Source organism: Peromyscus eremicus, chromosome 17 (genome assembly GCF_949786415.1).
Source record: "Peromyscus eremicus chromosome 17, PerEre_H2_v1, whole genome shotgun sequence".
NCBI lineage: Eukaryota > Metazoa > Chordata > Mammalia > Rodentia > Cricetidae > Peromyscus > Peromyscus eremicus.
Genome location: NC_081433.1, coordinates 58,772,060 through 58,795,807, shown reverse-complemented (window position 1 = coordinate 58,795,807; position 23,748 = coordinate 58,772,060). Strand labels below are relative to the sequence as shown.

General features: G+C 58.4%; 2 protein-coding genes and 1 long non-coding RNA gene across 3 annotated transcripts; 2 read left to right on the top strand and 1 right to left on the bottom strand.

The window, feature by feature from the left end:
* The first annotated feature begins 445 nt into the window (after positions 1-445).
* On the top strand, positions 446-12,406 carry Ushbp1 (USH1 protein network component harmonin binding protein 1). The gene is made up of 13 exons (XM_059244740.1): positions 446-671; positions 765-913; positions 1,074-1,195; positions 1,471-1,903; positions 3,852-3,977; positions 6,854-6,987; positions 7,127-7,267; positions 7,595-7,753; positions 8,731-8,980; positions 10,210-10,437; positions 11,428-11,513; positions 11,670-11,792; positions 11,953-12,406. Exons 2-13 carry the CDS (start codon positions 860-862, stop codon positions 12,128-12,130), a joined length of 2,034 nt encoding a protein of 677 aa, XP_059100723.1. The 5' UTR covers positions 446-671; positions 765-859; the 3' UTR covers positions 12,131-12,406.
* On the bottom strand, positions 8,164-10,341 carry LOC131894471 (uncharacterized). Its single transcript, XR_009374921.1, has 2 exons — positions 9,967-10,341; positions 8,164-9,300 (listed from the first exon to the last, which is right to left on the bottom strand). It is a non-coding gene; the product is annotated as an uncharacterized LOC131894471 (long non-coding RNA).
* A 3,333-nt stretch (positions 12,407-15,739) lies between the features above and the next one.
* On the top strand, positions 15,740-23,681 carry Nr2f6 (nuclear receptor subfamily 2 group F member 6). The gene is made up of 4 exons (XM_059244791.1): positions 15,740-16,369; positions 19,206-19,300; positions 21,199-21,723; positions 23,021-23,681. The coding sequence occupies exons 1-4, from the start codon at positions 16,089-16,091 to the stop codon at positions 23,290-23,292; spliced, it is 1,173 nt and encodes a 390-aa protein (XP_059100774.1). The 5' UTR covers positions 15,740-16,088; the 3' UTR covers positions 23,293-23,681.
* The last annotated feature ends 67 nt before the right edge of the window (positions 23,682-23,748 follow it).

The following is a 23,748-nucleotide window of genomic DNA, read 5'->3' as shown; positions in this document are numbered from 1 at the left end:
AAGCGCATGTGGCTTACCCACCCACAGACACAAATAAATAAAGCAAGTAACGGAAAGAAAAATTTTATTCCAATGCTGGAGCCCACTCCTACAGGTTTTTTGTTTTTGTTTTAGAAACACACAAAAATAAAAAGAAAAAAGAAAAAAAAAAAAGTCCTTACAGTGGAGTGAGCCCTGGTGAACACGGGGACACTGAGAAAACCTGAAATGGAAATGGAGAGACTACATACAGGTTTGGGCTGGGATGGGGGTGGTGGGGCTGATATCTTGGAGTGGGACAAGGGTCCAGGTCCTCCATCCTGCCCCCCCGTTTTGGAGGAAGCCTACATCCTGGAGAAGGAAACGAGACAATAACTGTCCATGTGACCAGGGCAGGGGGCTTCCTGTTTCTCAGCTCCTCCCAGGCCAGCCTTGGCCAGCGCAGCCTCAGCGGCCAATGGCCAGGGTGACCTGAGATGCGCCCAGGAGCGAGCTCAGGCCTTTCCCAAGGTGCTCTGGAGCAGAGCAGAGGGCCGGAACCCCCCACCCCACCCAGGGAGAGGGAGTTTGGTGCTAGGAGAGTCGTGGGAGGAAAGAGGATTCTTGGGGTCCCTATCCCACGCCTTCATAGCGGAAAGAGGGAACTCAGATAAGAGAATGCATTCAGGCAGCTGAGAGAAGAGGATTGCCAGGTAGAGAAGGGGGCGAGAGGTTGGGGCAAATGGACAAGTAGGGGCGCCATCGGTAGAGGTAATCAAATATTCAAATGTGTTCAATCAACACAGTTGACCCAAAACTCCTGCTTCGGAAAAAACCTAAGGACCCAGGGCAACAAAGGGAAGATCTGAGAGCCGTCTGTAATCAGGGGGTGAAAGAGGTAATGAGTGCCCGGGCCACACGGCCCCGAAGCCGTCGAGGGAGGCATCCTCCGCCCGTAAGTTGCCCCTCTTCCTGCCGCACCCAGTTCCCAGCTCCATGGATCCTGGAGCCCAGGCCTCCTTGGCTCGGAACCTGCAGTGGGGGGAGAGAGGTCAGTCATTCTCAGGGGCACCTGGACCTGGTGGCTGAGAGCCTGCCGGACGGGTCATTTGCAGGGGGAGCTGGATCCTGTGGCTGAGAGTTCAGAGGAGGTGGAGGCCACCAATGGGAGCTTCGAGGCCAAACCTGGGCTGCTTCAGGAACACCTTGGTCCTAATCTGCAGAGTCCAGGGAACCGGTAGGACAGATTTAGTGCAAACTTCCTATTCCAGCAGGTGCCCCTCACAAAGCTGTACACACACACACACACACACACACACACACACACACACACACACACACACTTCTGCCTTAGCTTCCCATTGCCTCTTCTGCCCTCCTCCATCTTCTTCCTTCTCTTCCTCCTCTTCCACGAAGCTCCCTGCCTGCTTACCCTTCCCAGGGACCTTGAGGTCTAGGCCCGAAGCCCCTGCTAAGCCTCAGGTGGCTGGGGCTCTTGGGTTGTCTTCACAGGCCTGAGGATGATTGTGGTGTGGGATTTTATGGGGCCCTAGTCTTGAAGCCAGAAGAACGGTGTCAGCCTGAGGCGGAAGGCCACCAGACCCCACCGGCAGCCCCCCTGGATAGTAGCCCTCCTGAGACATCAGTTCCCAGTGTGTTTGAGACCCTGGAGAGCAGGCTGAGCTCCCTTGAGGCCACTGTGGCAGCCTGGCGCCACCGCTCCCTAAGCTTTCCAAGGCCGGTGGAAGGAGAAGACAGAGACCAGGGGCCACCAGGGTCCTTTGGTGATCAGGAAGAAGCCGGGCCTGGACAGCAGGAGGCAGCTGGGCTCATAGAGAGGAATGCCTGGCTGCGGCTAGCCCTGGGCAGCAGGGAAGATGAGTTGGCTTGCACTCATGCATCCCTGCAGGATGCCCAGGCAGAGAAGGAGACTCTGCAGAGACAGGTGAGCGGGTGACTGGGCAGGGGGCCGATCGTGCCTCGGGAGCATACATTCATGTATTCATTCAACAAACCCATAGAGAGCAGGGACAGATAGATGTGCCGGAGAAGTGACCAAGGAAGACAGTGAAAGAGGGGATCGAGGCCCAGATTGAAGGTCAGAAGGAAGCCAGGCAGGGAGCACCCCATGATCTTGGCACTCCAGAAGCTGAGGAGAGACAATCTCAAGTCAGAGGGCGCTCGGCCAAGACTAAGGTCATTCTCCGCTGTAGACTGAGTTCAAGGCCAGCCTGGGTAGCAGACCCTGTGTCAATTTTTTTTCCATTTTTTTTTTTTTTTTTTTTCAGAGCTGAAGACTGAACCCAGGGCCTTGCGTTTGCTAGGCAAGCGCTCTACCACTGAGCTAAATCCCCAACCCCCACCCCACCCCGGGTTTGTTTTTTTAAAGGTTCAGAGTACCTCAGTGGTAGAGGCCTTGCCTAGAGTGTGTGAGGCCCTGGGCACTACACACACACACACACACACAAAATAATCCTGTCTTAGGGTTTCTATTGCTGTGATAAAACACCACAACTAAAAGCAGTTGGGGAGGAAGAGATTTTTTCATCTTAAAACTCTCAGGCCGTACTCCATCACTGAGGGAAGCCGGGGTGGGAATCCACGCCAGGAACCTGGAAGCAGGAGCTGATACAGAGTCCATGGAGGGTGCTGCTTACTGGCTTGCTCAGCCTGCTTTCTTATGGAACCCAGGACCTCCTGCCCAGGGATGCACCCCCCACAGTGAGCTAGGTTCTCCCCCCTCGGTCATCCATCAAGAAAATGTCCACAGCTCCATCTGGGGGAAGCATTTCCTCAACTGTGATTTCCCCTTCCCAAATGACTCTAGCTGATGTCAGAGTGACGCACACCCGGAGATCACTGTGGCTGGCGTAGAGTTGGGGGAGATGAAGGCAAGTGAGGCACCACCACCGTGTGCAGGATGTGGAGGGCTGAGCAGGACTTAGAACTGAGCTGTGTGTGTGGTGGGGCCGCGGAGGGTTCTGGGTTCTGAGGTGGACTGGACCTGCTGCCGGTGCTCCCTTGCACCATCTGCTGACCGTGAGAGGAACAGTCTGGCAGTGGACCTCGACCCTGGTGGGGGGGGTGGGGGGTGGGGACAGCAGTGGTCCAGGCGCAGAGTGCGTGGTGGAGGTGACCAGAAACGGGCAGATTATGGGTGATGTCAAACCCAGGCGTGGTGGGACAAGCCTGTGATACTAAGAGCTCCAGAGTCTGAGGCAGCTGTTTAACACTAGCTTGGACAAGATAGGCAAACATTGTCTCAAAACAGAAGTAAAAACAGAGGAGGTGGGCAGGGCACACAAAGCCCAACCTAGAGTCCTCCAGCGCTGGGGGCGGGGCTCGGCACTCAGCTTGCAGAGACTCCTCTCACCAACATAAAAGTGAAATTCTCCTCTCTGAGTGTGGTGGTGCACACTTGAAATCCCAGCTACGTGGAAAGCTGAGACAGGAGGATGGCTTGAGTTGGGGAGATCCAGACGACTCAGGGAAACACTGAGTCTCCTAAGAAAATTTAGAAAGGAAAAAAGTCAGGGGGGTGGAGAGCTGGCTCAGAGGTTAAGAGCACTGGCTGCTCTTCCAGAGGACCCACGTTCAGTTCCCAGCACCCACAGGGCAGTTCACAACTGCCTGTAACTCCAGTTCCCAGCGACTCAACACAGACATACATGCCGGCAAAACACCAATGCACACGAAATGATAAAAATAAATAAATCCAAAAAAAGTGGGACTGTCCCACCTTCCCCACCCCACTGCTAGTAGCTGCGATCCCCAGGTGAGTGGCTGCCAAGGACCTGTCCCAGGTCACATGGACAGGGTTTGGTTGGGTTCCTGCTGCTGACAGAACTGTCTGTATTATGTGAAGCCACAGCCTGATCCCCCATCACCGGCAGGTGCGGGAACTGGAGGATTCCCTAATGCGGCTGGAGGCCTCCCCGTCTGCCCCGCTCCTCAGAGCAGGACGTACAAACAGCAACTCCAGCAGTTCTGAGGCAGAAGGGGAGCCCTGGGCACCTCAGGTAAGCCTTTGGAGCCCGGGTCCTAGTGTCCTCTGCCTTTCCAGTATGGGGTAAGCTTCAATCTGTGCATCACAGGATCCCCAAGTGTTGTTCGACAAAACTTTTCCTGGGGAGACACAGTACACATCAACTCACCCTGGAGAGGGAGCCCAGGACACAGCCAAGTACAGACACCGCCAAGTCCAACTTGGTGAACCCCTGAACTTATTGGGGTTACTTACAGGAATGGGGTGAGGGGTTCTTACAGGAGCAGAAATGACTCAGACAGCTGCATCACCAAAGCCCACCCCGGCATGGGTGACAGCTCACAGAGCTGGGAGCCTGGAGCACACTGCACAGCCTGTAGGCTGGAGAGTGTCCCATCCAAGTGACCCTGGTCTGAACCTCTGCCAGCAGCTGCCTGGTCTCCAGTCTTTGCAGCTTAGTCCTGTGTCCTCAGGCAGGGAGGAGCCTAGTGAATCTGCTCAGTTTCAGGGACTTCCTGAGGCTGTTGAGTTGTTTACCTTCCTGTCTAAGGAGCTTCCTGCAGGGTGGAAGTTCCTATCTCAGAGGAAATGATACACAACACACAGTGTCTGAAAACCTCAACAGGGCATGGAGACGCGGCACATTGGTTAGGAGTGCAGACTGCTGTTACAGTTACCACAGTCACCACACAGTCACCACAGTCACCACAGTCACCACAGTCACCACAGTCACCACAGTCACCACACAGTCACCACAGTCACAGTCACCACAGTCACCACAGACACCACAGTCACCACAGTCACCACACAGTCACCACAGTCACAGTCACCACAGTCACCACAGACACCACAGTCACCACAGTCACCACACAGTCACCACAGTCACAGTCACCACAGTTACCACAGTCACTACAGTCACCACACAGTCACCACACAGTCACCACAGTCACCACAGTCACCACACAGTCACCACACAGTCACCACAGTCACCACAGTCACCACACAGTCACCATAGTCACCACAGTCACCACAGTCACCACACAGTCACCACAGTCACCACACAGTCACCACACAGTCACCACAGTCACAGTCACCACAGTCACCACACAGTCACCACAGTCACCACAGTCACCACAGTCACCACAGTCACCACACAGTCACCACAGTCACCACACAGTCACCACAGTCACCACACAGTCACCACACAGTCACCACAGTCACCACAGTCACCACACAGTCACCACAGTCACCACAGTCACAGTCACCACAGTCACCACAGACACCACAGTCACAGTCACCACAGTCACCACAGTCACCACAGTCACCACACAGTCACCACACAGTCACCACAGTCACCACAGTCACCACGCAGTCACCACACAGTCACCAAAGTCACCACACAGTCGTCACCACAGTCACCACAGTCACCACAGTCACAGTCACCACAGTCACCACACAGTCACCACACAGTCACCACAGTCACCACAGGCACCACAGTCACCACAGTCACCACAGGCACCACAGTCACCACAGACACCACAGTCACCACAGTCACCACACAGTCACCACAGACACCACAGTCACCACACAGTCACCACAGTCACCACAGTCACCACAGACACCACAGTCACAGTCACCACACAGTCACCACAGTCACCACAGTCACCACACAGTCACCACAGTCACCACACAGTCACCACACAGTCACCACAGTCACCACAGTCACCACACAGTCACCACACATTCTCATCACAGTCACCACAGTCACCACACAGTCACCACACAGTCACCACAGTCACCACAGTCACCACACAGTCACCAAAGTCACCACACAGTCACCACAGTCACCAGTCACCACAGTCACAGTCACCACAGTCACCACACAGTCACCACAGTCACCACACAGTCACCACAGTCACCACACAGTCACCACACAGTCACCACCATTACCACACAGTCACCACAGTCACCACACAGTCACCACACATTCTCATCACAGTCACCACAGTCACCACACAGTCACCACAGTCACCACACAGTCACCACAGTCACCACAGAGTCACCATGGTCACCACACAGTCACCACAGTCACCATACAGTCACCACAGTCACCACACAGTCACCACACATTCTCATCACAGTCACCACAGTCACCACACAGTCACCACACAGTCACCACAGTCACCACAGTCACCACACAGTCACCAAAGTCACCACACAGTCACCACAGTCACCAGTCACCACAGTCACAGTCACCACAGTCACCACACAGTCACCACAGTCACCACACAGTCACCACAGTCACCACACAGTCACCACACAGTCACCACCATTACCACACAGTCACCACAGTCACCACACAGTCACCACACATTCTCATCACAGTCACCACAGTCACCACACAGTCACCACAGTCACCACACAGTCACCACAGTCACCACAGAGTCACCATGGTCACCACACAGTCACCACAGTCACCATACAGTCACCACAGTCACCACACAGTCACCCCATCTGCTTAGGGCCCTGAGACAGAAGGATCATGACCAATAAATTTACCAAGACCCCGTCTCTAGATAAAACAATAAGCATTGGTGAGATGGCTCAGCTGAGAAGCGTACCTGCTGCCAAGCCTGATGAGCTGGGTCAACCCTGGAACTCCTGGAAACAGAACTGGCTCCCACCAGTTGTCCTCTGACATCCATTCATGTGTCATGGCACACACAGGCATACATGTGTGCATACATCCCACAGGTGTGCACCCACAAACTCCCAAACCAAAACCACAACTTCAGTTGTGCCTCAGCAGTGCAGCAGATACATAACATGTTCCAAAGCCCTGCTCCCATCCCCAGCCCTGAAGAAAAGGGAGGAAGATGAGTAAATCAAGTCATTCATGTCCCCTGGCAGGACGCCCCTTTGGCTCACCCCCTTCTCAGACGCCTCCGGAGTGACTCCAGCACCCAGATCTTTGGGTGCCTTTCCACACAGCGTTCAACCCGTGAGATGCACCTCATGGAAGACCAGATGGGGCAGCTCCAGGGGTGAGTGGCTGAGTCACAGCTGCTGAGCTTTTAAGGGCACCATGCCTCCTGCCGCTGGGTCCTGACGGGGAAGAGAGGAAACTGGGCTCTGGCTCCTGGAGCCTCACTCATCTTCCCTGTTGCCTGCCTTTGGAGGCAGGAGCATTGAGAAGTTGAAGTGCTTCAACCGCCTCCTGCTGGCTGTGCTCCAGGGCTACAAAGGCCGCTGTGAGAGCCTCAGCATGCAGCTGGGCCAGAGGGAAGCTGAGGCCACAGCCCTGCACCTGGCCCTGCAGTACAGGTCTGTGCCCAATACCAATGATGGTGGTGGCTGGCAGGGGTTGGGGGGGGGTTGCATCCCAGGATAGCCCTATGTACAGAAGGACATGGAATCTTCAGAAGGCACACTGTCTCACCATGAGGTCTTGTTCTGACTCATAAAGTATGCCGGGTGGGGGCTGTCTTTTTGTGGTTTGTTGTATATTTATTTGAGATGGGGTCTCACTGTGTAGCCCAGGCTGGCCTGGAACTTGCTTTGTAGCCCAGGCTAGCCTTGAACTCACAGAGCTCTGCCTGCCTCTTACGGGGTTGGGGCTGAGTGTTGAAGCACTGAGATCCTGTCCCGCAGCGAGGATTGCGAGGAGGCGTATGGGGTGCTGCTCGCTCTGAGGATGGCTGGCTCAGGAGCTGAAGCCACCAAGAGTGACCTGCAGGCTGCTGAGAAGGAGGCATCTAAGCTGCTGGTGGAGAAAGAATCGGCTATGGATGGAGAGACACCTCAGCCCAGGTACCTAAGGAAGCACAAGAGCTATGCTGGTCCATGAGGGGGGCGTGTCCCAAAGCCTGCTGCATCTGGGGTTTTAATGTCCCTGTCCCTGTAGTTGCCCAGGGCAGTACTGAGTTCATGTGGGTGGCACAAGGCCTGACTAGAATAGGTGGTTAAGTTTGCCTGACAGCAGGTATGGTGACACAAGCCTTTGATCCCAGCACTCAGGAGGCAGAGTTTGAGGAGTTCAAGGCCAGCCTGGTCTACATAGCAGATTCTAGGCCAGCCTGAGCTACACAGTGAGACGCTGTCTCAAATAAATACATACGACACCAAATACACACTTACACAAAGCACCAAGTTGCCTCAAATAGATGCATAGACCCTGGTTTGAACCTCTAAAGCTGGGAAAGATAAACAGTGAAGAGAAAAATTATTAATGTTTGGTTTATGGCTCCAGAGGTGTCAATCCATCATGGCAACAGGAAGCTACAGGGAGCAGAGCTACAGGGAGTGTCCAGGGCATGGTGTAGCCCAAAGGAAGGAGGCACTGGTGAAGGCCTGTGTGGACCTGGCAGGGTTAGCAGTACACTTCTAGGTACTGTCCATCCCAGTGCCCATGAGCTCCTGCACTGCAGAGTCTCAGCTGCCAGTGCAGCCTCAGTGTCCAGTGTGGGCTGTGCGCACACACCGCAGAATTGAATTCAAACTCCCCTGGTGGCCTAGTTACCACCTAGGCTCCACCACCTTGCTATGTATCTGAGAATGACCTTGAACTCCTGATCCTCCTGCCTCCATCTCCTGAGAGTTGGGATATTTATATGGTGCCAGGGATGGAGCCTCACGTACGCTAGGCAGGCTCTCTACGGACCGAGCCCCCGCACCTGCCATATTGTCTTGCTGGAAGATTGCCCAGCTGGCACAGGGCTGGGGTGGCTCTTCGGGGCTGTGCCTTGGCAACAGCTGTGTAGCACAGGTCTGCTTCCTGTCTCCTGCAGCCCAGAGGGGAGCAGTGTGGACAAGCCCACACCAGAGGAACTGGCTGCTCAGCTCCATGGCTACATCCGGCGTCTCCGGGAACGCTGGGCTCTGGTGAAGATCCCCCCAGCACTCTGCCCTGCCACCACACCCAGGCCCACCATGCCTCATGCAGAAGCAACAGTGCAGGCCGTTCTGGAGATACAGCCTGGCCCAGCCCTGCCCCGGCTAGAGAAGTCTCAGATGCAGCAGGACCTGGTGGCGACTCGGGTAGGAATGTGCTGACACTCTCACAGCACACCCTTGATGATGTCATTGGAGATCAGAGGCAAGCAGGGTTTCCCTTGGATGGGCAGCTGGTTTCTTACATGAAAGAAAGTTGGAGTTCAGGCTTTGCGGACTGCATAGGAGTTCCTCCTCCTGATTAGGTTCTCCATAAGATTCTGTAAGTTATCTTTGTGTTGCTCTGATGAAATCCCTGACAGGGACAATTTCAGGAAGGAAGATTTGTTCCATCTTGACTGGCAGTTCCAGGGTGCAGTCCATCAAGTCGTGACTGTCTGAGCCTGAGGCCGCTGGTCACATTACATCTGCATTTAGGGAGCAGAGAGAGATGCATGCGGCCCAGCACCCCAGCCCAGGGGTACGGGTCCTCCCTACCCGTTACTCTAATTTAGATACTCCCTCTCAGGCATGTCCACAGGGTTGGGGTGATTTTAGATCCCATCAAGTTGACAACCAAGATTAGCCATTGCAAGCTGCTTTCCCAACAGCCTCTGCACAGGAGATGCAGGGCTTCAGCCAGGGCAAGAGTTCCTGGGGCTTAGGGCAGGGTGGCTCAGTAGTACAGCACTTGCCTAGTGCAAATGAGAACCCTCTTGCTCCCCCACCCTTTCTATAAAAGAGAAGCAGACCTGGTGGTGGTACACTCCTGTAATCCAGCATGGGGAGCTGAGACAGGAGGATCAGGACTTTGCAGCCCAGCCCTTAGACTGAGCTCCATAGTGACACCAGGTCTCAGAAATGTATAATAAGCAAAAATTTAAGATCTGAGAATTGGACTGGAGAGACGGCTCAGTGGTTATGAGTGCAGGCTGCTCTCTTAGAGGATCCGCGTTCAGATCCCAGCACCCACATGGCAGCTTACAGACATTCAACTCCAGCTCCGGGGCCTCTGACGCCCTCTTCTGGCCCTCTTGCAGCACTGCACTCGTGTGCAAACACAATCACTCCAGCCCTGGCTACCGGAAACTCACTATGTAGATCGGGCTGGGCTTGAATGCACAGAGATCACCTGCCTCTGCCTCAAGTGCCGGGATAAGGTCTGCACGGTTCTGTCTGCCTGCCATAAAATAAATTTCAAACAATAAATAAAAAGATGTGAGGTCTGAGAAATTCTAGACGCTTCCACAATGTCATTTCCCGGCGGTGGTCGGGGTGTTCTCCTGGCCTCCGTGGGCACCCCCGGAGGAGCTGACTCTCGCGCCCCCCTCCCCCAGGACAGTCTGGCGGACCTGGTGCTGCGGCTGCAGCTGGCGCGGCGGGAGAAGCGCGGGCTGGAGCTGCGGGAGGCGGCGCTGCGGGCCCAGGGCCCCGCCCACCTGCTGCTGCTGCAGCAGCTTCGCTGGGAGCGGGCTCACCTGGCGGGCGACGGCAGCAGCAGAGGCAGCAGCGAGGACCCGAGCAGCGAAGAGGAGGAGGACCAAGAGGAGGAGCAGCAGCACCAGGTACCCCGCCCAACCTCGAGGCGCCTCTGAGCACCCTCCTGCCAAAAGAACAAGTTGTGGTGAAGGCACTTGCTGAGGACCCCAGTTGAATCCCCAGGGGTACAGGTCATCTAACTAAAGAATTAAAGGGGAGCGGGGGTGGGGTGGGATGGAGCTGGAGCATGGCTCAGTGGTTAAGAGCACGGGCTGCTTTTGACAGGACCCGGGCTGAATTCCCAGCACCCACACGGTGTTCATAGCCATCCATTGCCCAGTTCTGGACTGTGGGCACGTGTAGGCTTGCACACACTCATACACAGAAAATGGAAGTAAATAAATCTTTAAAAAAATAACAAAAATAATTAGAAATCTTAAGAGAAGGGTTACTAGAAATCTTGGGGTGCCTCAGCAGAACTAGGGAATCAGAGTCCCTTTGGGGGCTCTTAGCCTCATTAATAATGTAAGAACGGAGCTAACAGAAGCTCAATTTATTAGAATTTGAAAGGAAAACCCCAGGGCAGGCGAGCTGTAACTCGCAGCTCCCTGAAGGAGGAGGGGGATGGGAGAGAGGGGTGTGGGGTCAGCCCGTGGTGGAGGGAGCTTTTAGCCAGTGAGGAAGCCCAGTCAGGCCTCAGGAAGGGGGGACCCCCAGACCTCATGAAGAGGGTGGCACGTGCCCCATTCTTCACACTCGGACCCACAAGTTGTCTTCTGACCTCCACATGCACACTGTGGCGTTGTGCATGCACATACGACATTAATAAAAAGCCGGTCGCTGGTGGCGCACGCCTTTAGTCCCAGCTCTCGGGAGGCAGAGGCAGGCGGGTCTCTGTGAGTTCGAGGCCAGCCTGGGCTACAGCGTGAATTCTAGGACAGGCTCCAAAGCTACACAGAGAAACCCTGTTTCGAAAACCAACAAACAAAGCTCTCAGTGGGATCTGGGCGCCTTCGATGTCCAGCCTGGGCTGAACACAGCACATACCTGTCTTCTCTCCTGTCCATCTCCCTTAGGGCCCTCCTGCCCTCCCTGGTGGCCAGAAGGGCAGAGCGTGGGACTCTGAGACCTTATCCCAGGAACTGTCGGCGTCCCTTGCCCGGTGTGTGTCTAGGGCCTGGCTGGGGGTGGGTGAGTGAGCAGGGTGGTGGAGAGCACTGTATACAGCAGATGCCAAAAGCGTGTGGCTGTCTGCAGGTGTGTTGGGAGGGAGGGCGAGGGTTGGCAGTGGCTGGGATGGTCTATTGTACCCTTGCAGGGCGGCGGACCTGCGGGCACAGCTGCAGTCCCTGCGGCAGCAGCTGGAGCAGGTGGCTCAGAAGGGCCGGACCAGACGTGCTCAGAGCGCGGAGCTGAACCGAGAGCTGTGCAAGGCTCACAGGTGAGACTCGAACCGTCTTAGAAGCGTTCCGGCTCTCTCTGGGCCTCAGGATCCCCGCTTCTAAGAGAGGCAGTGGGCAAGCCCACAGCCCCTGCCTTTAGTACAGCCGGGCCTGTGCATCAGACCGGTCTCAGCCAGGAATCTCCCCTCCTGCTTGCAGCTCCCTGGTCTTGGCCTTCAGAGGAGCCCACCGGAAGCAGGAAGAGCAACGCCGGAAGTTGGAGCAGCAGGTAGCTCGGATGCAGGCCCAGCAGGCAGAGGAACTGGCAGTGCTGGCAGCTACAGCCAGAGCCCTGGGGAAGCCGGGGGCTCCCCAGCCAGGCCAGACCTTCCTGTAGGACCCAGACCCAGCTTGCATATAACACGCAGGTGTGGTGGGCACGTCATAAAGTGTCCTGTCGTAGGCTGGAGAGATGGCTCAGCGGTTAAGAGCATTTGCTGCTCTTGCAGAGGACCTGGGTTCAGTTCCCAGCCTCAACGGCCACAGGCACTGGACCATCAGCTGGGAGGATCTGTCGCCCTCTTCTGGACTCTACAGGCTCTGAAGTCATGTGCACACACCCACCCACTCACATACGTAATTAAACAAAATGAAGTGTCCTGTCGTGACATCATTACGCCCTGTCCTTTGTTCCTTGTGGCCAGACCGCCTTATGAGGGGGTGCTGAGTTTGGCCAGAGCATCTTCCCAAAAGAGGACAGAGATGGGAAGGGCGCATCTGGAGGCCTGTTCCCAGGGGGTGCTGGGGAGGAATCCCAGACTGCTTTCAGACCTGCATTTAGAAGAAGGAAAGGATGGGGTGGTTGCTCAGCAGTAGGTCATGTGCTGAGGGTGCTTGAAGCCTTCAAGTGGCCTCTGCCCGCCCATCCCAGCAGCCTGTGCTGAGGAGGCCCTGGGTCCCATCTACAGCCCTTACCAAGCACGTGGGAGGCTTCTGTAGAGCCCCGAGGCTGGGACCAAGTGGGGAGAGTGTCTGCCTAGCATGCACAAGGCCCTGGGCTCCATCCCCACCACCACACACAAAGGGAAGTCTCTGCCTACCTGTAATGCCAGCACTCAGGGTTCAAGGCTTTCCTCGACTACATAGTGAGTTTAAGGCTAGCCAGGACCACATGGAAATGGCTCTGCAGTTAAGAGCACTTACTGCTCTTGCAGAGTTCAGTTCCCAGCACCCATGTCTGATGGCGCCTCTGGCCTCCTAGGGCGTCCACACTCAGATACACACAATTTAAAATAATAAAAATAAATTTAATGTAGCTGTGGTAGAGATCCTCTGAGTGGGGACACCTGTGACATCGAGACATTGCCACCCTGTGCTTGTGGGGAGAGGAGGTCAGGGCTTCTGGAAGGGGCTTCTCGGGAAGGAGGAATGTTTTGTGTATGTAATAGCAGCTGACTGAGTGGCCGTGAACCGGCTACACCCCTCGCCAAGGAGGCTGGGATGGGGTCCAGCAGTCCCCTCCAGGCTGAAACCCTAGAGAAGGATTATCCTGGAAGTGGGCCCTGCCGGCCACACCTGTGCAGGTGTGCCGAACAGCTGTCTGACCTCAGGGGACAGCCACAGTGCCCCAGGGAGGCTTGAGCCCAAGACTGAGGCAGTCACTGGGGCTGGGGACCCGTGTTTGTCCCACACTCTCCGTGGGTTGTGAGGCAGGTCACCTTGCTGGGGTGGGGTGGGGTGGGGGTGGGGGGACAGCTTTCTCCTTTCTCTGCCCTCCCCCGCTACCGGTCTCTGGTTGTCTCGTGCCACCACGCAGGTCCCTAGAATCGAATCAGGTCTTCAGGCTTGGCAGCAAGCACCGTTGCCCACTTAGGACACTTGAGCCCTTGGCCACCAGGTCGTTAGTGGTCAGCCAAGGTCGCCTGTCGGGGTGGGGGGCCGGTTCCCAGGCTGCTCACACAGTGTCTGGCTGTTCCCACGGACGTCCCAGCGGCAGATGGGACCAGTGTCTTTGTCCCCAGGTCCTCGGCAGCCACAAGGTCAAATGTCACCTCGGGGCCACGGGCAGGGGTTATGGGGGCGTGGCAAGACCCTGCCCACCCTCAGTTGGGCCCCAAGAGTGAGGGGGTGGTGGGGAGACTGGGGCAGGGGCTGTACTGTGGTGCTCACTTCTCCCACCCCAGACTCTCCCTTAAACTAGTCTCCCCAAATCCGTTTATTTGGGCTTCTGTGACCCAGTGCCCCCTTCCAGAGCCTTCTTTTTCTACACGGTTTTAATTGTTTCTCTGAGATACTGCTACCAAGGATTCTGGAACAGTCCAGTCTAGGACCCCTGCCCTCACCCCAAATAACCAACTCTGACCCCAAAACTATTGTATCTTCTGGGCCCACCCAGGCTTTGTTTCCACTAAAGCAGAGCTTGTTCTAATCAGATTCCTGGGAAGTCCCTGCTTGAGCTTAACCCTAGTCCTTCCTGCTTTCTGTATTTGGATCTTCACACGGTATCCAGGCAGACTCTTCTGGGCAGGTCCGCGGCACAGGGTTGGGTGCCCCTGGCTGGCAGAAACCTGAACCCCACTCTTCCCTTAACTCCCCCACAACCCCCATGTGTGGTCTCATCTTGTGGGGTGATTTTCACAAGGCTCTCCGGGGCAGAGTAGATGTTAGGGGGCACAGGGAGTCCCGGCCGCGTGCCCTAGTGTCCACACTGGACCCAGGCATGGCATGTGCAGGAGGCAGAACAGGCCTGGCGGGCAGAACCGTGACTCAGGGGTGAAAGGTCAGCCAGTTAATGAGTTAAACGTTAACAGACCTGGAGTCAGGCCTCAGCTCCCCACCTAGGCCTCAAACGTGAAGGGAGCTTAATAAATGCTTGCCCCGGAGGTGCCTTGCATACAAAGGGAGCTTAATAAATGCTTGCTCCAGTAGAACTTGGGTCTAGAGAGGGGGGCCGGGAGGCTCAGGGGCGTGGCGGCAGCTGGGAGGCTCCTGGGAGCGGGGGAGACATCTGTGGCCCAGCCGGTCACCAAGCCAAGCCCTTTCTATGAAGCAGAGAAAGAAAAGGAAATGAAGGGGGACCGGGGGCTACAGCCACGGGCTGGCACGCCTTCCGGCCGCCTCAGGCCACGCTGAGGGCGCCGGGCGCCCGGCCTTCCCCCGCCCCGAGGCCTGAAAGGGCAGGGGGACCCCTTGACCTCCCAGCGCGGCCAGCAGGCCTCGTGAGGCCGCGTTCCCCCCACCCCCAGACTCGGGGCACCAGGTGTTCACCGGAGCGGAGCGCGCGGGGCGGGGGCGGCACCGGCCGCGGGGACTTTGGGGATCGGGGGTGGGGGGTGGGGGGTGGGGGGTGGGTGGGGGTGGCCGGCTCCAGCTGGCAGCCGTGCGGAGCAATGCGGAGCGCGCGCGTGTGCGGCGGGGGCGTGCCGGGTGCAGATGTCCCCCGGGGGCGCGGCTGCGGAGAGCCGCGCGGAGCACGCACAGGCCCGGGGCAGGGCGCGCAGGGGTTAAGGCTGCGCGGCCGCGTGGGGGAGGGTCAGCCGCGCGCCCCGCCCCGCCCTCTCGCCGGCCCACGGCTCCGGGCGGCGCGCGGCTACCCCATGCCCTTATAAGGGCGGCCGTCGCCGGGGCAACGAGCGCCCGCCCCCGGCCGCGCCGCGCGCCCCCGCCCCGCCCCCGCCGGCGCCGATGGAACGCGGGTGTCAGGCCGGCCGCAGCGCGGGGCCGGCGGCGAGCGCCAGGGCGAGGCCGAGGCTCGGGCCCAGGCGCAGGCCCAGGCCGGCCGCGCGCGCGCTCGGCGGGGAGAGGAGCCGGCGGAGGCTGCGGGCCGCACTCCCCACTCGGCTCTATCGCCCGGACCTCCGCGACTGCGGCCGGCCGCGCGCGGCGTCCGGGACTCCCGGGCTCCGGCGCGCGCTCCCGTCGCCCCTCCCCCCTCGCCGCTCAACTTGCGGCCAAAGTTTCCCCCCGGGCTCGGGGGCGCGCGCGCGCCCTCGGATGGCGAGCTACTAAGTTGGCCTGGGCGGCGGGGCCGGGCCATGGCCCGCGCGTCCCCACCGGGTCCCCAGGACTCCGGACCACGGGACCCGGGCGCCCCAGACCCGCGCCTCTAGCGCGCCCCCGTCGGCCGCGGGCACGCGTGGGAAAGTTGGCCTGGAACCGGCCCGACCAGTTCCTGCCGGGCGCGCGGACCGGCCGCAGGAAGTTGCCGAAAAACTTTTTTCGGGGGGTGCGACCCGAGCCCCCCGAGCGCACGGGCTGCATGCGCGCGGGGTAGCCGGGTCCCCCTCGGGTCGCCAGGCGTGCCCGGAGGGGACGGACTCGCCCCGGGGCGCCCCGGCCCCGCCGTCCCTGGGGCTATGGCCATGGTGACCAGTGGCTGGGGCGGCCCCGGAGGCGACACGAACGGCGTGGACAAGGCCGGCGGGAGCTACCCACGCGCGACCGAGGACGACTCGGCGTCGCCTCCCGGGGTGGCCAGCGACGCGGAGCCGGGCGACGAGGAGCGCCCCGGGCTGCAGGTGGACTGCGTGGTGTGCGGGGACAAGTCCAGCGGCAAGCACTACGGCGTGTTCACCTGCGAGGGCTGCAAGAGTTTCTTCAAGCGCAGCATCCGCCGCAACCTGAGCTACACCTGCCGGTGAGCCCCACGCGCGGCCACCGGGCCGGCCCGGACCTGCTCGGTCACCTTGGGCCTGGCGCTGACCTTCCCCGCACCCGTATCCCCGCCCAGGCCACGGGCACGGCTTCGGCTGTGATCGGGTATACAGTTGGCGATGCATGCGTGCAGGTCACCCCCCCACCCCCGCAGGTGGTCTTTGCTCCTCTCCTTCTGCTCTGGAGAGCTGATTCTGCCGCGCGGGGAGGGCTCGTGGGTGATGTCAGGAGTGGGGACCCCCTTTCCAGCCCCCAGAGCTCCCTTTCTCGTGGAGACCCGTCACGCGTGATGCCCCGCGGGAATCAGACGTGCAAGTCGCATCGCGGGGCTGGCGGCGTCCAGGGGCCATTGTCTGCGGCCGCGCGGATCGATCCGGCGCGCCCTTGGGTCAAATATCACTTCCAAAGTCGCCCCGGCACGGGCAGCTGGAGGGACGCCCGGGTGGCTGGGGATGGCTGCCCTCGCCCGCGGCGGGGGGCTGCTGAACATGGGGACCTGGGCCTGTCCATCTGAGGGGCACCCCATGGGCTCTGGGTCACCGGAAGCCGCCGCCGGAGGGCCAGCAAGGCCACCGGAATTGACCGCACCCCCCACTCCGGGGCTGGTGCAGCCTTGGGGCTCCTAGACGATCCTTTAAACTTTGGGGCCGCTCTAGGAGCGAGAGACCCGTGGGAGATGCCGACCCCTTTTCGGGGCCCAGCAGGGCGTGGCCTTGCTTACTGGCAGCCGCCGGGGACAGAAAGTCCCCTGGAGAAGAGGTTGGGTGCTCAGGCCAGGGGTTGCTGACCACTTTCTGTCTAGACATGCAGAAGCTGGGCTCTGCACCCCCAGGATCCTGCAGGGCCTTAGACCAGGGCAGACAGCCCTGTTTCCCAGGTACTCAGAGCTGACCCCAGAGAAGTTGTAGGCTGCCCCGGGTCAACGTAAGGGTCTTGGCCCCATGGGCTTAGCAAGTGCAGCTGTGGGCGCTGGGATGTGCAGTTGGTGGGATGAGGAGTTAGTGGAATGTGGAGTTGGGTTTTGTTTGTTTTTGTTTTCTCGTTCCCCCAGAGGTTATTGGCTGATGGCCGGTCCGTTGGGGGCTGCCACCGTGCTCGAGCGGACTTAGTGGGGACCTGCTTTGCTCTCCTCCTCCAGCTGTAACTGGGCCACCAGACTTTGGCCTCATTCTTGTGTCTGGAAGGAGTTGCTGGCTTTGGCTGGGTCTTTGGAGAGAACAGAGGGGGGTGGGGCAGGTTCGGGTCCCACCTGCTCTCTGGGCTCCTTAGGACCTACCTACCTTGGGTGACCTTGTGTGGCCAGTGTCCCTCTCTGAACCTGAGTGGGTCAGCAGCTATTTGGAGGCGGCCATCAGGAAATGGCCTCAAAGCCCTGGCAGGCAGAAGAGGAAACCCCAGATGAGGGTTTAGTGGGTGGCACTGTCAGGTGAGCCCACCCAGGCCCAGCCAGCAAGTGGGCGCGACATTCTGGGCTGAGCGCATCAGGGAGCCTGACGGTTGTATGATCAGGGTCTGCGCAGATCCAGTTGGGAAGTTGGCCAGTATGTGTTACACTCGAGAGGCTGGAGCAGGAGGATGGCTTGAGCCCAGAAGTCTGAGGGCAGCCTGGACAGCATCGTGAGGGGACAGTGCTCCTCCCCGCCCCCATCCCAAACAACAAAGATACAAAGCCAGGACAGCAATTGGAACTAGGCCATGCCTTTGGGAAAAGCATATACACTTTAGGTGCGGTAGCTGGAAGAACTTACTGTGTTTTGTGGGTTTTAATCTGTCCCAATCATGCAGTTGGAAAGGCAAGACAGAAGGCCTTCCCTGAGCAGACCTGCTCACCCACCCAGGGCCTGGCCAGTTCCGCCTGGCTGCCCTGATCCTCCACCACCCGCCTGGCTGCTGGCTTTGTTCTGGTTGTGCCTGAGTTCTCTCTGCCCCAGCTGGGCCCCTTCCTGGGGCCTTTAGAAGCCACAAGGTATGGGCTTTCCTAACCCTGGCCAGAGCACCCCAGCTGGGGCTGGAGGCTGTCCCTGGAGCCCCCCAGTACCCCTCTGCTCGGTGTCCCTGTATAGCGCATCAGTGGGTGTCTGGTACAGGATCAGGCTGGGTGAGAAGCCAGTGCCCAGATCTGGGCTTGATTTCTTCCTCGAATTTCTACTCTATGTCTGGATGCTCCCAGATTGGGCATGGCAAGGCATTCTCCAAGGGCTGACCAGAGGAAGAATCCTGGGCTTATGGAGAGAAACTGGGGGGTGAAGTTTTCAGAGGAGAAAAAGCTTTGTTATTCATTCTTTTTTTAAAGTGATTTATTTTTATTTTATGTGCATTGGTGTTTTGCCTGCATGCATGTCGGTGTGTGAGTGTCAGATCTTAGAGTTACAGACCGTTGTGAGCTGCCATGTGGGTGCTGGGAATTGAACCCTGGTCCTGTGGAAGAGCAGTCAGTGTTCTTAACCATTGAGCTATCTCTCCAGCCTGTCATTCAGTCATTCTTATCACAGGCTGTAATGCTGGGGCCACAGAGTGCTATGACTCCATTACAGCTGCCTCTTGGCCTGATGGTGACCAAGTAAAATGAAAAGGATTCATTCTCCATCCTTTTGAGTTTCAAATCTGTTTCACCTTGTCCTCTGCCAGAAAAGGCTTCTCCACTTCTGTGCTCTTGGGGAACTTTTATTCAGACAGACTTCAACACCCATGCAATCCGATTCCTACACCATGCCTTTGGGGCTACCATCACAGTCTAGGGAGCCCCAACTGGTGTTTCTCAAGGGTTCACAGGCACGGAGGATGTGGGTGTCACTGGGAACCCTGGCCTCTGTCTCCAGGTCTAACCGAGACTGTCAGATTGACCAGCACCACCGGAACCAGTGTCAGTACTGCCGCCTCAAGAAGTGCTTCCGGGTGGGCATGCGCAAGGAGGGTGAGTAGCCGTGGAGTGTGGCCACAGCTGGGCTCTTTCCCTAGTGACCTCCTCCTCCCTCTCCCAACTAGGATTTTTATTTTTATTTTTTAATTTGTTTACTCTCTGTATGTTTACTGAAGGTAGGACTCAGATTACAGCAAAGGCTGCGTTAGGGAGGCCCAACTGCCTGTCCCTGCCCAGGGGACCTGGGTGGACAGACACACTGGACACCTGGGCCTCAGATTCTGTCAGGTCCCCCAGGGGCAGCCACACAGAGCCCTGAGGGTTGGGAGCCTGGGCTGGTGGGGAGGGAGGCTCTGGAGCAGGCCAGGGTAGCATGCCACCTGTTGCTTGCTTTGACATTGGTCACTTTCTTGCGGGGGCTTCTGAGGATCTGAGTACGGCCACTGCTTAAGGTCTGCTTTAGATTGGAGAGTCAGGCATAGTGGCCCAGGCTTGTCATCCCAGTACTTACGAGGCTGAGGCAGGAGGATCTCCAGTTTGAAGTCATAGCAAAACTTGATTAGAAAAAAATGACATCCACACACAACGAAAAACATCATCAGCCTTATCGATGGCTCCCTTCGGCCCCTCTAAGTTTGAAGGTGGCTCCTGCCCCTTGCCCAACCTGGAGTTCTGTCCTAACTTGTCTGTTAGATGGAAAGTCCTGACAGGTCTCTAATCAGAGCCTGTGATCTCCAGCCTGCAACCAGGACTCCTGCTCCCAGTGCCTTCCTGCCTCGGGGACTTTGCACAGCTGTTCCTTCCAAATGTGGGCCTGGCCCCTCCCTCTTGTCTTAGAGTTAGTTCTTCGGGGTCACAGGCTTATGTCTACCTTGCTCTGAAACTGACACCCTTCACCTGTATATCTCCAGGGTCTGGCACACACAGTAGGTGTTCAGTAAATGGCTCTTGGCTGGGTTTACCACCCAGCCCTTCACCCCTGACAGGCACTGTTAGAAGCAAAGTCATGTAGATTCTCATACACGTAGCTTAGTGGTCATCTGCTGCATTTGACATTTGAGGACACCGAGGCGCAGAGAACAGATGGGTGCTGGGATTTGAACTCCAGCAGTCTAGACTGGAGGAAGAAGACAAGGGCAGGGGAGGCGTGGGATTTTGAGGCTTGGAACATTCTGGGCAAAGGACCTGGAGGGCTAGATGAGGGAGCAGTAGTGAGGGTGGGTCTGCATTTTGTGAGCGAAAGGGGCTCCCAAGAACCGAGGGAGAACTGGGGATCTTGTCCAGCTACAGCTATTCGACAGGAGGCCGGGAGACTCCCCATGCCTCTGATATCTGTGCTGGGTCCCTTCCTGTGCTCCCTGCGTCCCTGGCTCTGGCTCCAGCTGGATTGACCTGGAGTTCACCCACCAGTGAGACAGGTGTCGGCTCATTAAAGCACACTCGTTAGCAGCCTCCTGGCTCCATGCCCAGGCTGCCTTCTCCGTGCTAAAATACCTGTGCTCCTCCATGCCTCAGTTTCCTTTCCACCCCGTCCGTGATGAGGACTCAGATAAGCATTTGATTCTCTTTTCAGTGATTTTTGAAACAGGGTCACGTGTATCCCAGGCTGGCCTCAAAATTATTTTGTACTGAGGCTGGCCTTGAACTCCTGACCTTCCTGCCTCCATACTCCAGGGCTGGGATGACTAGTATGCACCACCATGGGCAAAGGTAACAATGGCAGCCACTGCCCTTGGGGACCACAACCATGCCACTATGGCGATGTGGTCCCACAGGGGAGTTGTGAGTGGTGGGAGAAGCCAGGAACAGATCCAGTCCCCGGTGATTGACCGATGTGGCCTCCACGGTGCAGGAGGAGGGTGTCCGGCGGGTGGAGATCCTGGGGATGGGCTGCCACACGGGGTAGGGGTGGCCCTCCCGCACCGACGCCTGACGCCGCCCTGTCTCCGCAGCCGTGCAGCGCGGCCGAATCCCGCACGCGCTCCCGGGTCCCGCGGCCTGCAGTCCCCCGGGCGCGGCGGGCGTCGAGCCGTTCGCGGGGCCGCCGGTGTCCGAGCTGATCGCGCAACTGCTGCGCGCCGAGCCCTACCCCGCGGCCGGGCGCTTCGGCGGCGGCGGCGCCGTGCTGGGCATCGACAACGTGTGCGAGCTGGCGGCGCGCCTGCTGTTCAGCACGGTCGAGTGGGCCCGCCACGCGCCCTTCTTCCCCGAGCTACCGGCCGCCGACCAGGTGGCGCTGCTGCGGCTCAGCTGGAGCGAGTTGTTCGTGCTGAACGCGGCGCAGGCGGCGCTACCGCTGCACACGGCGCCGCTTCTGGCCGCCGCGGGGCTGCACGCCGCGCCCATGGCTGCCGAGCGCGCAGTGGCCTTCATGGACCAGGTGCGCGCCTTCCAGGAGCAGGTGGACAAGCTGGGCCGCCTGCAGGTGGACGCCGCCGAGTACGGCTGCCTCAAGGCCATCGCGCTCTTCACGCCTGGTGAGCCCGCCCCGCCTGCTCACGTCCCGGCCAGGCCACGCCCCACCCAGGCCACGCCCACAGCTGACCCCTCTGACAGGCCACGCCCACAGGCTCCTTGCTCCTCGGGCGCCTCTGAGCAGTCAGGCCCCAGATAGGCCGCGTCTGAGCAGCCCATTCCCACCGACAAGCCACGTCCCAGCCCAAAGCCACGCCCTCAAGCTGGCCACGCCCCTAGCCTGGATACTGTCCCCACACTGATCCCGGCCTCCGCCCTGAGGGCAGGCCGCACACACTAGAAGCCCCAGGACATGCTCTTGCCTCTCGGGTAACCCTAACCAACCTGGGCCAGCCCCCGGCCAGGCTGAGAGGCCACTGCCTCAGTCACACCCTTTTGACAGGTGACATCCCTGCATCTGCCCAGCCCCTCCTTGGCCTAGCACTGCCACAGGCCTCACCCCAAGTCTCTTGCACAGCTCCAGGCCATGCTGCGGGCCCTACCCCTGGTTTGGCCCCGTCTCGGCCCCAGCTTACCCAGACAGTACGCTACTGGACTCTGAAACGTTCTGGAAGCTATAGCGCAGCCAGACCCCAGGCCACACCCCGGACTGCCCCCTGGGCTCCGGCATCTGTTCTGGGGACACGCCCCCTTGGTTGGAGGACACAGATAATGACCGTTCTTGCCCGGGCAGGCAGGAGTTAGGCTCTGCCCTAGGCCCCACCTCAAGGGCCACTCACTCCGATGGCGTGCCATTGCCATGATCGGGAGGGGCAGAGGGTCGTGTAGGCAGTGCTCTTTAGAGATCCCGAGATGGAACCTGTAACTGGTCCCCAGGACCTAGTCAGAATGCTTGGTGGTGTAGTGCTGGCCCGTCATCTCAGCCTTTGGGTGAGCTGCGGCAAGAGACTGGTGAGTTCCAGGACTACAGAGCCAGATACTAATTCTCCGCCTGAAAAAACTTTAAAAGGGATGCCCTGGCCCGGCTCTTCAAGTGGGCGTGGCTTAGAGGGAGGAGTTAGAGGCGTGGCTTGGAGGCCCCTCCCACAAAGGCAGCTCCGTAGTGCCCTGCCTTTAGGGCGGGACAGACCGGCTCTTAGTAACTCCCATCCATGGGGTGGCTCAGAGGGTTCTGCACTTGGGCGAAGCTCGCTGAGCCTGTTCCCTCGGTTCTACACAGCTTGTCTGTGGTGGACACTGGCTGAGATATTCTCATTCGTGCCCTGGGTCCCACCTCTGCATCCTCCAGTGGCATCCCTACCCCTCCTGTAGGCCTCTCGTCCTGCTTCCGCAGACGTGACTTGTCTCTTCTCCCTGCAGATGCTTGTGGCCTTTCTGACCCAGCCCATGTGGAGAGCCTGCAGGAGAAGGCACAGGTGGCCCTCACCGAGTATGTGCGTGCCCAGTACCCGTCGCAGCCCCAGCGCTTTGGACGCCTGCTGCTGCGGCTGCCGGCCTTGCGTGCTGTGCCAGCATCCCTCATCTCCCAGCTTTTCTTCATGCGCCTGGTTGGCAAGACACCGATCGAGACGCTCATCCGAGACATGCTACTATCAGGGAGCACCTTCAACTGGCCCTATGGCTCGGGCTAGTGATGGACACCTTCCAGGACACAAGGATGCTGGGACCTTGCAGGGGCCTTGGGATCAGGGCCCCAGCTTTTCTCCTAAGACTGATTCTTTTTTAAAAGACTGTGAAATGTTTGTCTGTTTTGTTTTTTAATTAATCTTGAAACCAAAAAGAATTTGCTCTCCCAGGCCTCAGCCTTGTCCTCCTGGCAGGCCCTGGTCAGAGTGGGGCTGAGGGTCTGGAGCCAGTGTGCTGGTGACCCTGCTGTGATAGGTATGGGGCTGGTATCTGGAAGGGCCACTGCAGCTGGGCAGGGGTACTGTGGGCCGGGAGGGACCCTGGATACATGGCCCATGATGGGCACTCTGAGATGATGAAATCATGGCCAATAATAAAGATATTCCCCTACTTGCTCAGTCTACCTTTTCTTCTGCCATGCTGGGGAAATAACCCCAGGGTCTAACCTGTACTCAGCAGGC